At 40.3% G+C, this 15,365-nt stretch overlaps 1 protein-coding gene across 1 annotated transcript in view; it reads right to left on the reverse strand.

Annotated features, from left to right (window-relative positions):
* Positions 1 to 15,365, reverse strand: part of ppp2r5b (protein phosphatase 2, regulatory subunit B', beta) — a 73,738-nt gene that overhangs the window by 4,435 nt on the left and 53,938 nt on the right. Inside the window, exons 7-8 of the mRNA XM_010864831.5 lie at positions 11,196 to 11,304; positions 377 to 430 (exon numbers count right to left, since the gene is read on the reverse strand). Of these exons, the coding sequence (XP_010863133.1) occupies positions 377 to 430; positions 11,196 to 11,304 (163 nt within the window). The remainder of the gene's footprint in view (positions 1 to 376; positions 431 to 11,195; positions 11,305 to 15,365) is intronic.

The following is a 15,365-nucleotide window of genomic DNA, read 5'->3' on the forward strand; positions in this document are numbered from 1 at the left end:
CAGTGATTACCAGTAGGTCAACAGGAAGTTGTAGTGAGTAGGTCAGTAGAAAGGTACAATGATTTATTTCAACCGAAAGTAAAAATGATTTATGTCAACTGAAAGTCAAAATGAGTCACAGTCATTCACGTCAACAGAAAACCTACAATTATTAATGTAGAGAGGAAGTTATGATGATGTAATTAATGTGGCATTGTTAAATTCCAGTAACCATCACCCACATTTCCAGGGTTTACAGAAATCCCAGTTGAAGTGCTCCTGGACTCATGAAGGAATGTTCAGGAAATCCTCCATTCAAAATGCCTAAAAGGCCTGGGAATTCTGGGAAAATCACTGGACTTTTACAACCCTTAACTACAGAAAACGTGTGCCTTACGTATTCAGTGACCGTAGCATCTTTCTCCATGAACTGGACCACACAGTATGCCAGCTATGGAGGGATAGACACAAAATACAGGTTAACAAACACACACACAAACACACGCACACAGAGACATGTTCCCTAGAGTGGGAATACAATGAGAAGTAAAACTCTGATCCCACTGGATTACTTAGCTAAGTATCGGAAAGGGAAGTTTCCAAGTTGGAAGCTGTCTGTGTGTGTGTGTTTTGCGAATACCCCTCCGCCCAGGCTCGTTGCTCTGATGAGTGGGCACCGTGGCGACGGTGTGTGTGTTTACTTCGGAAGGAGTGATGTCACAGAGTGCCCTTAGGGGAATCTGACATATTAGAGCTTATACCTCTTCTCTCTCTGTCTACCTCTTTCTCTGTCTCTCTCCCACTCTATCGCTTCCTGTGTTTTGTTTTTTCTATCATTCAATCACTTTCTCCATCTTTTCATAAATCTTTTTCTCTACCTCATTTCGTCTTTTACACTTTAACAATCTCTCATCGTCCCTGACTTTCTCTGTCCAGATCTGTCTATTTCTCCCTCCATCCTTTTCTTTCGCTCTTCACAATATATGGAAATATCGACGGAGGGGTGGAGGGAGGCAGAGGGTGAACGGAGGGTGAAAGCAGTGAGGGATGAATGAGAAAAGCAGGAAAAAGCCTGTGATTAGAGTGACACGACAGGAGTTGAAGCGTTTAAAGTATTAGTCAGATTAGTGGCAACCCTAGGGTAAATAGAGAGTTGAATTCTGTTGTTAGGTGAGGGATTAAGGGTATTGTAGTCAGGATAGGTTTATGGTGTCTGTAGTTCCAGGCTAAGGTGACCACAGGTGACTTTAATAATGAAAATACAGCAGTCTAAACCATGTGGTACATTTAAAAAAAGTATATTTGTAACTTTTTTCTCTCATTCCTAATTCCGTTATATTCTATGGCCCTGTCTCATAGCAACTTCTAGCCACAGATTTGGTATGCTTTCCTCATAGGAATGAGCACAAAGCCATTCTGCTTTTTTCTCTTTCAGCTAGGAAGTCACGTGGGAAAACGCGTGAGAGGGCATGATCACTCACCTGATGACCTCTGTTAACTTTGCACGCGCCTGAGCCACTACAAAGAATCCCTAGAGGTTTCACAAAATCACTACTAACAATGCCTACTTCCTCCCCCGAGAGATGCCTACATGCTGTACAGTTTTCATCAGCCATGAAGACATGAACTTAGACTGTTATGGTGTGTTTGGTGCTACCATGTGCTATATTTGACCAACCACCACCATATTCCCTGTATAGATCCTCCTAATGTTTGCTTTTTGTATCCCTAAAGGCTGTGAGTTAGTATTGTTGAGGATTACATGATAATGCACTGACAAGCCAAAACATTATTACCACCTGCCTAATATGCTGTAGGTCCTCCAAGTGCTGCTAACATTATTCTGCTGAAAGATGCCACTGCCATTTGGGAATACCATTGCCATGAAGGGGTGTACCTGGTCTGCGTTTAGGTAGGTTGGCACATGTCAAATTGACATCCACATGGATGCCCCAGACCCAGGAATTCTCAGCATCACACTCCCTCCACCAGCTTGTCGGCTTCCCACAGTACCTCCTGATGCCATCACTTCCCCAGGTAAACAGCACACAAGTAGAGGGCCATCCACGTGATATAAAGAAAATGGGACACATTGGACCAGGCAACCTTCTTTCACTGTAGTCAGGATAGGATAACTGCCCCAAGGTCCAGTTTTAACATGTGCCCATTGCATGCTTTTTCGATGGTCCATAGGAGTGATCATGGGCACTCTGACCAGAATGTCCATTAAAATGTTCTGTGACTTGTGCCACAGTAGACCTTCAGTTGGTTCAGACCAGATGGAATAGCATTTGTTGCCCTCGCACATTGATGAGCTTTGGGCGCCAAATTTGACTACAAGAACTGATTGTTCGCTTAACATCAAATCTACCCAACCCTTGAGATGTGCCTTTCGCTTCACCTGTGAGTGGTCATAATGTTTTGGCTCATATACAGTGGATATAAAAAGTCTACACACCCCTATGAAAAAAAACTTTTCCCACTTTTAATGTGACCTAAAATGTGAACAATTCAATTGTAAAACAAACTGAAATCTTCAAGGGAAAATGTTTTTTAAATAAAAACCTGACAATAACCTGGTTGCATACGTGTGCACACCCTCTTAAAAGTGGGGATGTGGCTGTGTTCAGAATTAACCAATCACATTCAAACTCAAGTTAAATAGAAGTCACTACACACCTGCCATAATTTAAAGTGACTCTGATTAATCAAATTAAAGTTCAGCTGTTCTAGTAGGATTTTCTTAGTTGCATCTCAGAGCAAAAGCCATAGTCCGCGAGAGCTTCCAAAGCATCAGATGATCTCATTGTTGAAAGATATCAGTCAGGAGAAGAGTACAAAGAATTTCCAAAGCATTAGATATACCATGGAACACAGTGAAGACAATCATCATTAAAGCTGCAAGCAGTGTTTCAGGGGGCCAAGCGGGGCACAGGAAGCATATTACTGCATGCTCTCACAAGAGAAATGTTTTGCTATTTAAAAATGCCCAATGCCGCTAGTAATCAGGATGTCCAATCGAAGGAGAGGAAATCAAAACAAAACAAAAAGACTTTGAAACCAGAAATTCTCCTAAACATATGAGAATCATGGTATTACAGAGGGGATATATATTGTTGTGTGAAGGCTAAAAAGTACAGAGTGGCTATACAGTTCTGAAATAGAATACTTGGAACATCTCAAAGGGGAATTGAACCAGGGACTGAATATTGAAGAACAGGGACGTCCCCACTACACCACAGGGGCTACTGGTGGTACTGGCAGCTCTCTATCCTCTCCAAATGTATATTTTACTCCAGCCATTACAATTTTGCTGAGATAAAGTGGGCAACAAAACGTTTGTAATGGGACTAAAGTGTACTGTTGTACAAAGATTTTTATAGATGGCTAACTAATAGCTATACATCCTACTTATAACGAAATCAATGACTCCAATCACTCCATGGCTGGTTCCTTTCTGTGGAAAACAATAACAGTATAAAACAGGTCTCTCAAATAAATGAAAATCATGGTATTTCAGATACGTATTGCTGTGTGAAGGCTGAAAAGCACCTAGTGGAGAAGCATTTATGATATACAGAATTTGGAATGTCTGAGAAGGGAATCGAACTGGGGTCACAATATTGAAGGACCGGGATGCTCCCACTACAAAAAAAATGCATATTTTGAAAATCCACCAGAAACATTTACAATAATATAACTTTTAAAGACAATGATCCAGTCGTCCTTTACACCAATTGTCATTAAAATCCATTCAGCTGTTTCGGAGGAAATGTCGTTTAAGTGTGTTTTGATCAACGGCAAAATCGTGAGAAACACAGCTGTTTGATGTTCCATTTGGGATTAATGGACGTCCAAGGTCATAGACCCGCCCAGCTCAATTTGATTCGCTGATTTCGGCCGTGCTATTTGAGATATCAACTTTCCTTATAAAACTTTTAAAGATAATGGTTCAAAAATCCTTCAAACCTTACGGCATGCAAATCCGTTCAGCGGTCTCGGAGGAGATGTTGTTAACGTGTTTTTTACAAAATTCAAAATGAAGGAAAATCCAAGGGGCAAATTTGAAAGACCCCAGAGACTTTTTTGGTCAGCATGAGAAGGGGTATATCTGGCTCTTGGTTGCATGTCTCTACGACATTCGGTTCATGAGATCTGAGCTTCACTTTTTCCATTTTCGGCTGAGTGCTACATCGCCACCATGAAGAGTATGGGAACCGTCTACAATCAGGCAATGTTTGGAGCGTTTTGAACCAGAGGGGACCGAGTTATGGACCTCTGAAAATGGACCTGGAGAATAATAATAATAATAAAACGTACAAACATAAAAGGGTTCCAGCAACTTCGTTGCTTGGCCCCCTAATAATAATAATAATAAAACGTACAAACATTAAAGGGTTCCAGCAACTTTGTTGCTTGGCCCCCTAATAATAAAACGTAGAAACATAAAAGGGTTCCAGCAACTTCGTTGCTTGGCCCCCTAATAATAAAACATACAAACATTAAAGGGTTCCAGCAACTTCGTTGCTTGGCCCCCTAATCAATTGGAGAAAATAATGAAAAGACGAGAAGAAAACTGGTCAGGGAAGCTTTCAAGAGGCCTACAGCAACATGAAAGGAACTGCAGGAATTTCTGGCAAGTACTGGCTGTGTGCTACATGTGATAATCTCCCGTATTCTCAATATGAATGGGCTACGGGGTAGGGTGGCAAGATGGAAGACATTTCTTACAAAGAAAAACATCCAAGCCTGGATGAAGTTTGCAAAAATAAACATCAAGTCCCCCAAAAGCACGTGGAAAAATGTGTTAAGATCTGATGAAACCAAGGTTGAACTTTTTGGCCATAATTCCAAAAGGTATGTTTGGAGCAAGAACAAAACTGCACATCACCCAAACACCATAACCACAGTGAAGCATGGTGGTGGCAGCATCATACTTTGGGGCTGTTTTTCTTCAGTTGGAACCGGGGCCTTAGTCAGTGTAGAGGGAATTATGAACAGTTCCATATACCAGGACATTTTGGCACAAAACCTTCAGGCGTCCGTTAGAAAGCTGAAGATGAAGAGGAAGTTCACCTTTCAGCACGACAACAACCTAAAGCACACATCCAAATCCACAAAGGAGATTAATGTTTTGGAATGGCCCAGCCAGAGCCAAGACCTGATTCCAATTGAACATCTGTGGGATGATCTAAAGAGGGCTGTGCACTGGAGATGTCCTCGCAATCTGACAGATTTGGAGCGCTTTTGCAAAGAAGAGTGGGCAAATATTGCCACTTCAAGATGTGCCATGCCAATAGACTCCTATCCAAAAAGAATGAGTGCTGTAATAAAATCAAAAGGTGTTTCAACAAAGTATTAGTTTAAGGGTATCCACAGTTATGCAACCAGATTATTGTGATTGGTTTTTTTTTTGTTTTTTTTCTCAAAGATTCCAGTTTGTTTTTCAATTGAATTGTTCACATTACAGGTCACATTAAAGGTGGGAAACATTCTGACATGATTTATCTTTGTCTCATTCTTTTACATCACAAGAACCTGGCATTTTAACAGGGGTGTGTAGAATTTTTATTTCCATTGTATGTATGCCTTTTAGGCATTTTTAAGCCTTATTTGACAAGAAAGTGAAAGAAGAGTTTGTTTTTCCTAAAAGAGCACTGGGGCAGCAGTACATGTGCAGTGTGCAGCAGCTGAAGGTAGCGGCTTAGACCACTAAAATCATGAGTCTTGGTATTTACAACCATTAACCGATTTTTCGGGTTAATGGTTGTAAATTGGATAACGGTTGTAAATCTTATAAATATAATACATGGGATTAATCAGTGGAAACCCATTTTTCCTGAACTGCCAATGTGACACTTTTCTAATTTTCAACTCTGATGTGCATTTTGCTACTGCCTCACTCAAGACCTTCAATGCTCAACTTGACGTTTCATAATAGTACTGCAATGACGGCAAAATAACAAAAGAGGCTGCCAAACACCAAAAGTCAGACCAGGTGCAAAAAGTGCTGTTAGATGGAACTCCAACCTCCCTCTTCCAAAAAGAATGTGACGTCTTTTCATTCCAGTCTGCAATAGTGCAGCATTTCAATTGGCATCTGTTTGGGGGAATAGATTTGTTTCAAGTTTAAAAAATGTGTTTTGTCTTTACTTTTGAGAATAAGGATATCATTGTGTACTATTTATATTCTACTGAATGTGTTGATGGATACAGCTTCAAGTTGGGTAATTTGCAAAAGATTTATAAATATTTTTCGTCTCCTGCGTAAATAAAGGGCAAATGTAAAAGATCCGAGTTGGAGTGAAAACGCTTTGACGATCATGTTCTTTACCCTGGGTAAACTATGTGTGTGTGTGTGTACATGCAAGGCAGGCAGTGTGTTAATAAATAATGCATGGATCTGAACCAGTGGGAGATCTAAGTAGAGAAATGTAGGGCAAGCTGACTTTTACGTTCAGTATTCACAAACACACACACATACTAGCTGGTGTGTGTGTGATGATTGTATGAGATGTGATGATAACTACGTAGATGTGCAATAAGCCAGTCAGTACACAACTCAAGGTTGGCCTCTAGTGGTCATGTTTTCACAGTGGAGTCAATCTCAAAGAAAGGTTCAAAGCAGATAAAGGGGTATTCCAAACAAAATCAAACATTCCTAAGATTATCTGTTAAATTTAACTGAGAACACTTTCTCATATTCAGCAACGATCTGGGAGCAATTATGGTTAGCAGTCTTTCTTAGGGACATTACAACATATTTTTTTTGCCTTGCTGGCTCAAGCATCTGACAGGTTGCTAGGTCATTTCCAAGAGCCAGAATGTAAAAAATTCTGTACTTGGGCAAGGTTGTTAACCCTCTCCCAGGTTGTGTTCCCAGTCATACTTAGTATTCTTAAGTGTACTACAATACCAACACTGCAAAGCAATCTCTAGACAGGTTGGCAGGCCATGTTCATTTCATAGAGGATGTTGGAGTCACATTCATGAAATATTTACTTGTTAAATATAAATATGGTTTAAGAAATCATGTTTTGGTTTTCCCATGATATTTATCATGGGTATTCAATGGCAATATGGAGCCTAACTTGGCCCTGACCCTTTTTTTTACCCATGATTTTACCCATGATTCCTCTTCTATATTTTTGGGTTTTTGGGTTATGGCTCAGGTAAGTCTCAGGTGTCGTGGAACTTAACAGTTTTTGCTTTGATCTCAAACTGACTTTAGCTTAGTAAATTACCTTGTCTAGGACAAAAAAATCACATTCAACAGATAACTCCATAAAGCTTGTCTTTTTAGTCCTAGACGTGGCTTAATCTATGTCTGTGAAACCGTCCCTCAAAGTATAATAATATCCTTTTGTTGGTTTGCTTTCAAAACCTCAAGACAATTTGAATTGCCTGTACAGAGGCTAGGTAGCTAGGAAATATATCTACACATGAATACATTAGTTAATATTGACATATGCAGTCATCATCATCATCTTCCGCTTATCCGGGGCCGGGTCGCGGGGGCAGCAGTCTAAGCAGGGATGCCCAGACTTCCCTCTCCCCAGACACTTCCTCCAGCTCTTCCGGGGGGACACCGAGGCGTTCCCAGGCCAGCCGGGAGACATAGTCCCTCCAGCGTGTCCTAGGTCTTCCCCGGGGTCTCCTCCTGGTGGGACGGGACCGAAACACCTTCCCAGGAAGGCGTTCCGGAGGCATCCGAAACAGATGCCCAAGCCACCTCAGCTGACCCCTCTCGATGTGGAGGAGCAGCGGCTCTACTCTGAGCTCCTCCCGGGTGACTGAGCTTCTCACCCTATCTCTAAGGGATCGCCCAGCCACCCTACGGAGAAAGCTCATTTCGGCCGCCTGTATCCGGGATCTTGTCCTTTCGGTTCCTACTCTCACCTATGACATATGCAGTAGGTTGTTTAAAAACTTCTTAAACACACTGCACAAGCAAATTAGGAGTTCAAATCTTACCATGTTGAACGCAAAATATTGCGTTTCTAGCTCAAAGCTGTGTGAATCTGGTTGTTATGGCAACATGCAAGTGGTGCTGCAAGTCTATAAGCTCAGAAATGTGGGAATAGAGGAGAGATTGCTTTGCATCATGAGGATAGAAAAAGGGATATTCATCTGACTTTGCACTGTGTACTTTGACATAATTTTTACAAATGTATACTTGGTCATTGTTTTAAAAGTGTTATGAAATGTGATAGTATGTTATTCCCCATCTCCAGTGACCAGAATATAAACCGATCAGCCATAACATTATGACCACCTGCCTGATATTGTGTAGGTCCCTCTTTTGCCACCTAAACAGCCTTGACCCATCGAGGCATAGACTCCACTACACCTCTGAATGTGTGCTATGGTATCTGGCACCAAGATGTTAGCAGCAGATCCTTCAAGTCCTGTAAGTTGCGAGGTGGGGCCTCCATGGATTAGACCAGTTTGTCCAGCACATCTTACCAATGCTCGATTGGATGGAGATTTGGGGAATTTGCTGCCAAGTCAACACCTTGAACTTGTTGCTTGTTGTGTTCCTCAAACCATTCCTGAACCATTTTTGCTTTGTGCATTATCCTGCTGAAAGAGGCCAATGACATCAGGAAATACCGATGTCATGAAAGGGTGCACATGGTCTGCAACAATGCTCAGGTAGGTGGTACGTGTCAAAGTAACAACCATATGAATGGCAGGACCCAAGGTTTCCCAGCAGAACATTGCCCAAAGCATAAAACTGCCTCTGCCGTCTTGCCTTCTTCCCATAGTGCATCCTGGTTAATGTGTTCTTCAGGTAAGCGATGCACACGCACTTGGCCATACACGTGATATAAAATAAAATGTGATTAATCAGACCAGGCCACCTTGTTCCATGGCTCTGTGGTCCAGTTCTGATGCTCACGTGCCCATTGTAGGCACTTTCAGCAGTGGACAGAGGTCAGCATGGTCACCCTGAATGGTCTGAGGCTACACAGCCCCATAAGCAACAAACTGCAATGCACTGTGTGTTCTGGCACCTTTCTATCAGTACAAGCATTAACCTTTGTAGCAATTTGAGCTACTGTAGCAGCCTTCGCTCCTCACGTGCATCAATGAACCTTGGCCATGACCCTGTCACCGGTTCACCACTTTTCCTTCCTTGGACCACTTTTGATAGGTACTGACCACTGCAGACCATGAACACCCCACAAGGGCTATAGTTTTGGAGATGCTCTGATCATCAGAATTTGGCCCTTGTCAAAGTCGCTCAGACCCTTACGCTTGCCCATTTTCCCTGCTTCTAACACATCAACTTTGAGGACAGAATGTTGGCTATGAATGGCTAATATATCCCACCCACTGACAGGTTCCATGAAAACGAGATTATCAGTGTTATTCACTTCACCTGTTAGTGGTCATAATGTTATGGCTGATGGGTGTATCAGTGTTATTCACTTCACCTGTCAGTGGTCATAATGTTATGGCTGATGGGTGTATCAGTGTTATTCACTTCACCTGTCAGTGGTCATAATGTTATGGCTGATGGGTGTATCAGTGTTATTTACTTCACCTGTCAGTGGTCATAATGTTATGGCTGATGGGTGTATCAGTGTTATTCACTTCACCTGTCAGTGGTCATAATGTTATGGCTGATCGGTGTATCAGTGTTATTCACTTCACCTGTCAGTGGTCATAATGTTATGGTTGATGGGTGTATCAGTGTTATTCACTTCACCTGTCAGTGGTCATAATGTTATGGCTGATGGGTGTATCAGTGTTATTCACTTCACCTGTCAGTGGTCATAATGTTATGGTTGATGGGTGTATCAGTGTTATTCACTTCACCTGTCAGTGGTCATAATGTTATGGCTGATGGGTGTATCAGTGTTATTCACTTCACCTGTCAGTGGTCATAATGTTATGGCTGATGGGTGTATCAGTGTTATTCACTTCACCTGTCAGTGGTCATAATGTTATGGCTGATGGGTGTATCAGTGTTATTCACTTCACCTGTCAGTGGTCATAATGTTATGGCTGATGGGTGTATCAGTGTTATTCACTTCACCTGTCAGTGGTCATAATGTTATGGCTGATGGGTGTATCAGTGTTATTCACTTCACCTGTCAGTGGTCATAATGTTATGGCTGATGGGTGTATCAGTGTTATTCACTTCACCTGTCAGTGGTCATAATGTTATGGCTGATGGGTGTATCAGTGTTATTCACTTCACCTGTCAGTGGTCATAATGTTATGGCTGATCGGTGTATCAGTGTTATTCACTTCACCTGTCAGTGGTCATAATGTTATGGTTGATGGGTGTATCAGTGTTATTCACTTCACCTGTCAGTGGTCATAATGTTATGGCTGATGGGTGTATCAGTGTTATTCACTTCACCTGTCAGTGGTCATAATGTTATGGCTGATGGGTGTATCAGTGTTATTCACTTCACCTGTCAGTGGTCATAATGTTATGGCTGATGGGTGTATCAGTGTTATTCACTTCACCTGTCAGTGGTCATAATGTTATGGCTGATGGGTGTATCAGTGTTATTCACTTCACCTGTCAGTGGTCATAATGTTATGGCTGATCGGTGTATAGCAATGACTACATCGTTTCCTGATTTCACAGACAGATGACTTAGAAGTTAAATCATGGTCAAAAAGTTATTTTACCTACTAAAATAATAACACCGTTCACAATTAAAAGGAGTTTCTTGGTATGTATATCTGGTGGTGGTTAGCCCATTTAACAACAGCTGTCCAGCTTTTTGGGGTTTATAGACACCCAGCCTAAAACCTAAAAGAGCTGTACTTTGTTACACAAAAAAGTGATATATCCTCACTATGATCTTTCATCACTATGTTTTGAAACTGTAATGCCCTGTTCAAAAACAATTTTGTTTTCATCAATGACATCAATGAATGAATGTTCATTTGGATAGGTTGGAAGGCTCTAAACCATCCTATCAGACAATCAGGGTTGTATGTAAATATCTTCCCAAACAAATTCTTAACCCCCACACAATTACACTGAACATTTCAAAAGCCAAAGGAGGCTCAGAAAATGAATAATAAAAATTATATTTGGTAGCTATTTCAAACATCTCAAAAGAGATTTGACATACTGTGATGATTAAAAATAAAAAGACTGCACAGGCATTACCATTTACCTATTATTCAGGGGGAATAGAGAGTGAGAGAGTGTGTCTGTGGGTGTGTGTGTGTGTGATACTGACCTGTGCATGAAAGATGGACAGAGACTTGGCTGTGTGTAGAGGGATCAGGACTCGAACCAGGAACTGCTTATGTTCTGACTTCAGGGGCAGAGCAAAGCCATTTATAATACTGAGAGGGAGACAGGAGGGAGATGAAGACAGAATTAGAGTGGGTAGAAGAGGAGAATATGTATATGAAGGTAAAGAGGAGAATGATAGAGAAATGAAAGAAATTGAAAAAAGATGGGAGAGGAGTGGGAGAAGATAAATAGGTGATGAGAAAAATGGGGTTAGGAGCGGATTAAGAAAAAAAAAACTTGCCATCACCCACACATCTTCTCTCTCACATTTTCTCTCTTTTTCTCACTTTCACACAGTTGTTAGGAGACACACAGATCAAGCAAACCCACAAAGTATTTGAAAAAAATCACACATTGACTCCTATATTTGTTATATGCAAAATACTGCATTGTGCAATTTACATCAGAAAGATTTATCATGCGTTCCTATGAGAAAAGGGCAACTAGCCCTTAGGGCAAGTAAACGATTTCTATGACTTTATTTTCCTTTGTCATTCGTACTTACCTATTTCCAAGTTGTTACAATCCTATTGTAAAATAAAATAGCTTTTTAAGTCACTTTATCTTATTTTAAGTCACTTAATCTTATGTTCAAATTTCTTATCCACTTTTGTTCTACAATTAGGGGCAAAGCAACAAATGTGCTGAAACCCTATTGTTTCTGTTAGTTTTACAAGGGAGCTAAGTACCAACGGTGCTGGAACCCTATTGTTTATGTTTGTTTTATTATTATTATTATTCTGGGGGCCAAACACCAATGGTGCTGGAACTCTAATATTTATGTTAGTTTTATTATTATTAAGGGTCCGAGCAACAATATTGCTAGAACCAAATTGTTTCTGTTAATTTGATTATTATAATTTATATTTAGTGTACTGTATGTCAACAGTCAATATGTTTAGGTGATGCTCCCACTTCCATTGTACTGCGGTGAATTTTATTATTTAATTAAAAAGCTATAATTCAGTGTTTGTGTAGGGGTGGGGGTGTAATGGGGAAAATGTTGTAGCTGTAACACATTTTTATTGATACACCTGAGATGATTAAAGTTTGTATATGAAAAATAGCAAGAGCAAGGAAAGTGTGAACCTGTCCCAAGTCTTTACATTCACCTTAGTACCACACAGCGTAAGCCTTAAGAAAAAGTGCTAAAGGTGTATATATACTGACAACTTATTTTTGTCCATACCTCTAGCAGTAGATATTCTTGATGCTTACACATACTATTGTGGCACAGTAATGCCCAATATAAAGAATTTTCCCTGGCCCATTAAAGAGGGCAAGTTTCTTGAAAAATATATCCCCCCTTTGAATATGATGCCAGCAAAACATTTAAAAAAAGCTGGGACAGGGGCAACAAAAGTGTGACGACTGCGCCCTCTGCTGCCTCTTCTCCCCCCACAGCGGGCAGGCTCCAGCGTTCGATGTCACTGGCCTTCTGACACCACCGCCCATCTCATATATTCATCTCACCTGTTGTCTTGTTTAGCGCACCTGGTTCTCATTCACAATCATTCCCCCCAGTATATATGTTCCCTCTGCTAGTCTTTGTGTGTTATTGTCTCATCATCGTGAGCATATGTTGGTGCTTCTTTTGTCATTAAAGACATTCAAACCTAAAACTCCACGTTTCCTGCTCCTTGTCCCTACGAAGCCTGACAAAAAGACTGGAAGATTTTTAAAAACCTGGTGGAACATCTAACAACTAATTAGATTAATTAGCAACAGGTCAGTAATATGATTGGGTCTAAGAAGAGCATCCCAGAAAAGATGAGTCTTTCAGAAGTAAAGATATGTTTTTTTTCAGGGAAGGCCTTGCTTAATTCAGTAAGACAATGCTAATTCACATTCTGAATTAGCACGTATTACAACAGCATGGCTCCATAGTAAAAGAGTCTGGGTGCTAAAGTGGCCTGCTTGTAGTCCAGACCTGTCACCCATTGAAAACATTTGGCACATTATGAAAAAAACAACAACAAATGAGACCCGAACTAATGAGCAGCTGAAATCCAATATCAAGCAAGAATGGGAATACATTTCACAATCACAACTACAGCATTTAGTCTCCTCAGTTCCCAGACGCTTGCATTATCATCACCTCCTGTTATTAAAAAGGTGATGCAACAAAGTGGTAAACATGCCCCGTCCCAACTTTTGTTAAATGTGTTGCTGGCATCAAATTCAAAATCTGCATGTATTTTTCCAAAAACAATCAAATTTCTAAGCTTCAACATTTGATATGTTGCCTTTTTACTATTTTCAATTAAATATAGGGATAGATGACTAGCAAATCATTGCATTCTGTTTATATTTGCATTTTATGCAGCGCCCCAATTTATTTAGAAACAGGGTTGTACTGGGTACTGTAGGTTTGGATACTTTATACATGATTATCGTTGAAGCGGCAATGGAGTCGAAGTGTGGTTGATAGGGATCTGTCTATTGTATTTTAATTGTACAAATCGCAGAAATGTTTTTATCATTCTTTCAACAAATTAAACAATCATTTTAATTTTGTGTTTTTCTGGCTAGTTGAAAAACATTTAGTAGAACATACAACAGCATCATCCATAGCACTAACTACAAGATTTAGTGGAAATTTGAGAAATAAAGAAAATATTGTACAAAACAGCGCTTACATTACATTTCTCCAATCACCCTTTTGTAGGGGAGATAGCATCTATACATTTGCTATGAATGATGTATTTTATGACTGACAAAATTTATTCTAGCACGGAATTCAAACTTGCTCCTTCTCTGTTAATACATAACATTAGAAATGAATACATTACGTAGGTGAGCTATGGTGAAATCCCCCTTGAATAAAACCAGGTGAACATGTTCACAACACTACTAAGATACCTTGTGTGGAAGAACTTTCAAATTGACCACACAGTGGCACTATAAAACCCATGTTTATCTATCTCTATAACTGTTGGAGTGGAGAAATATTATATCATGGGTACTGCTCAGGTATATTAGTCTCAGGTGTATATGTGCTAGGGTATATAAGTCTGCTTAAGTATATAAGTCTCTAATCTTATTTAAATCATTAATATCATTTTCTCCCCTTTTCATCCTGATTTTTCTTCTGTTGTTTTCTATCTACCTAATCAATAAACGACAAATAAAAACAACGCTATAGGAAAGAGTAGGGCAATTGGTTTTCTCATTCATTGCCTTTCTCTTTCACATCATTTCTCTATTATTTATTTATTTGTAAATAAATAAATACATAAATAAATAACTGTATGTCAACTATGCAAAGATTTTGCATAACCGCACCATTACACTAATTCTGGTTATGTTAATGTGCATAGCAAATAAAGGTGATAATGACTTGCATTCTATTACCCATCCCTCTCTCATTTTCATTCTTCCTTTCTCTCTGTTGCTCCTCATCCCTATCTCTCGCTCTTCCCCTCAAATCTCTCTCTTTTTCTCATCTCGCCATCCTGTTTCTCTCCATCTAACCTCTCTACCCTTACCCTGTTGCTCTTATTCTCCTCTCTCTGTCTAATATACTCTCTCTCTCCCCACTACCCTCCCGTTCGCTCTTTTATCTTTCACCTATGTTGCTATCAGTGAGTGTGTGTGGGTGGGTCTAAAAATACTCAGTCAGAATCAGTCTGAAGCCCAGAGCTCCTCATTTCCCCAAGACATTGATTCACTCATTCCATCACTCACTCCTTCAACCTTGTCTCTCCATATCTCAGTATGAGCATGAAGAAACCCTCTGAAACAAAGGTTTGTTTGAAAATGACAAACAGTGTAGTGTGCAGAGAGTATGCACAGTGCTTTATTCATAGATTGGGTTTCTACCTGGGAAAAGGTCCATGCTAAGAGGAGTTTATTTTAATCTTGGCCCTGGAGACCAAAAGGGGAAAACCTTTTTGTTTTTGCCCTACTGCTGCACATGTGATTCCATTATAAAACCACCAGATCAATTGTTTATAATGACATGATTACTGGAATCAAGTGTGTTGTGCTAGGCTAGGGCGGGCACACACACACACACACACACACACACGCACACAGCATTGGGTTCCGGAATAAGCAACACCAGTCTGAAACATCATTTATCAAACCCTGGTCTGCAGAGATAAACATC

This window comes from Esox lucius, chromosome 24 (assembly GCF_011004845.1).
Source record: "Esox lucius isolate fEsoLuc1 chromosome 24, fEsoLuc1.pri, whole genome shotgun sequence".
In the NCBI taxonomy this organism is placed as follows: Eukaryota; Metazoa; Chordata; class Actinopteri; order Esociformes; family Esocidae; genus Esox; species Esox lucius.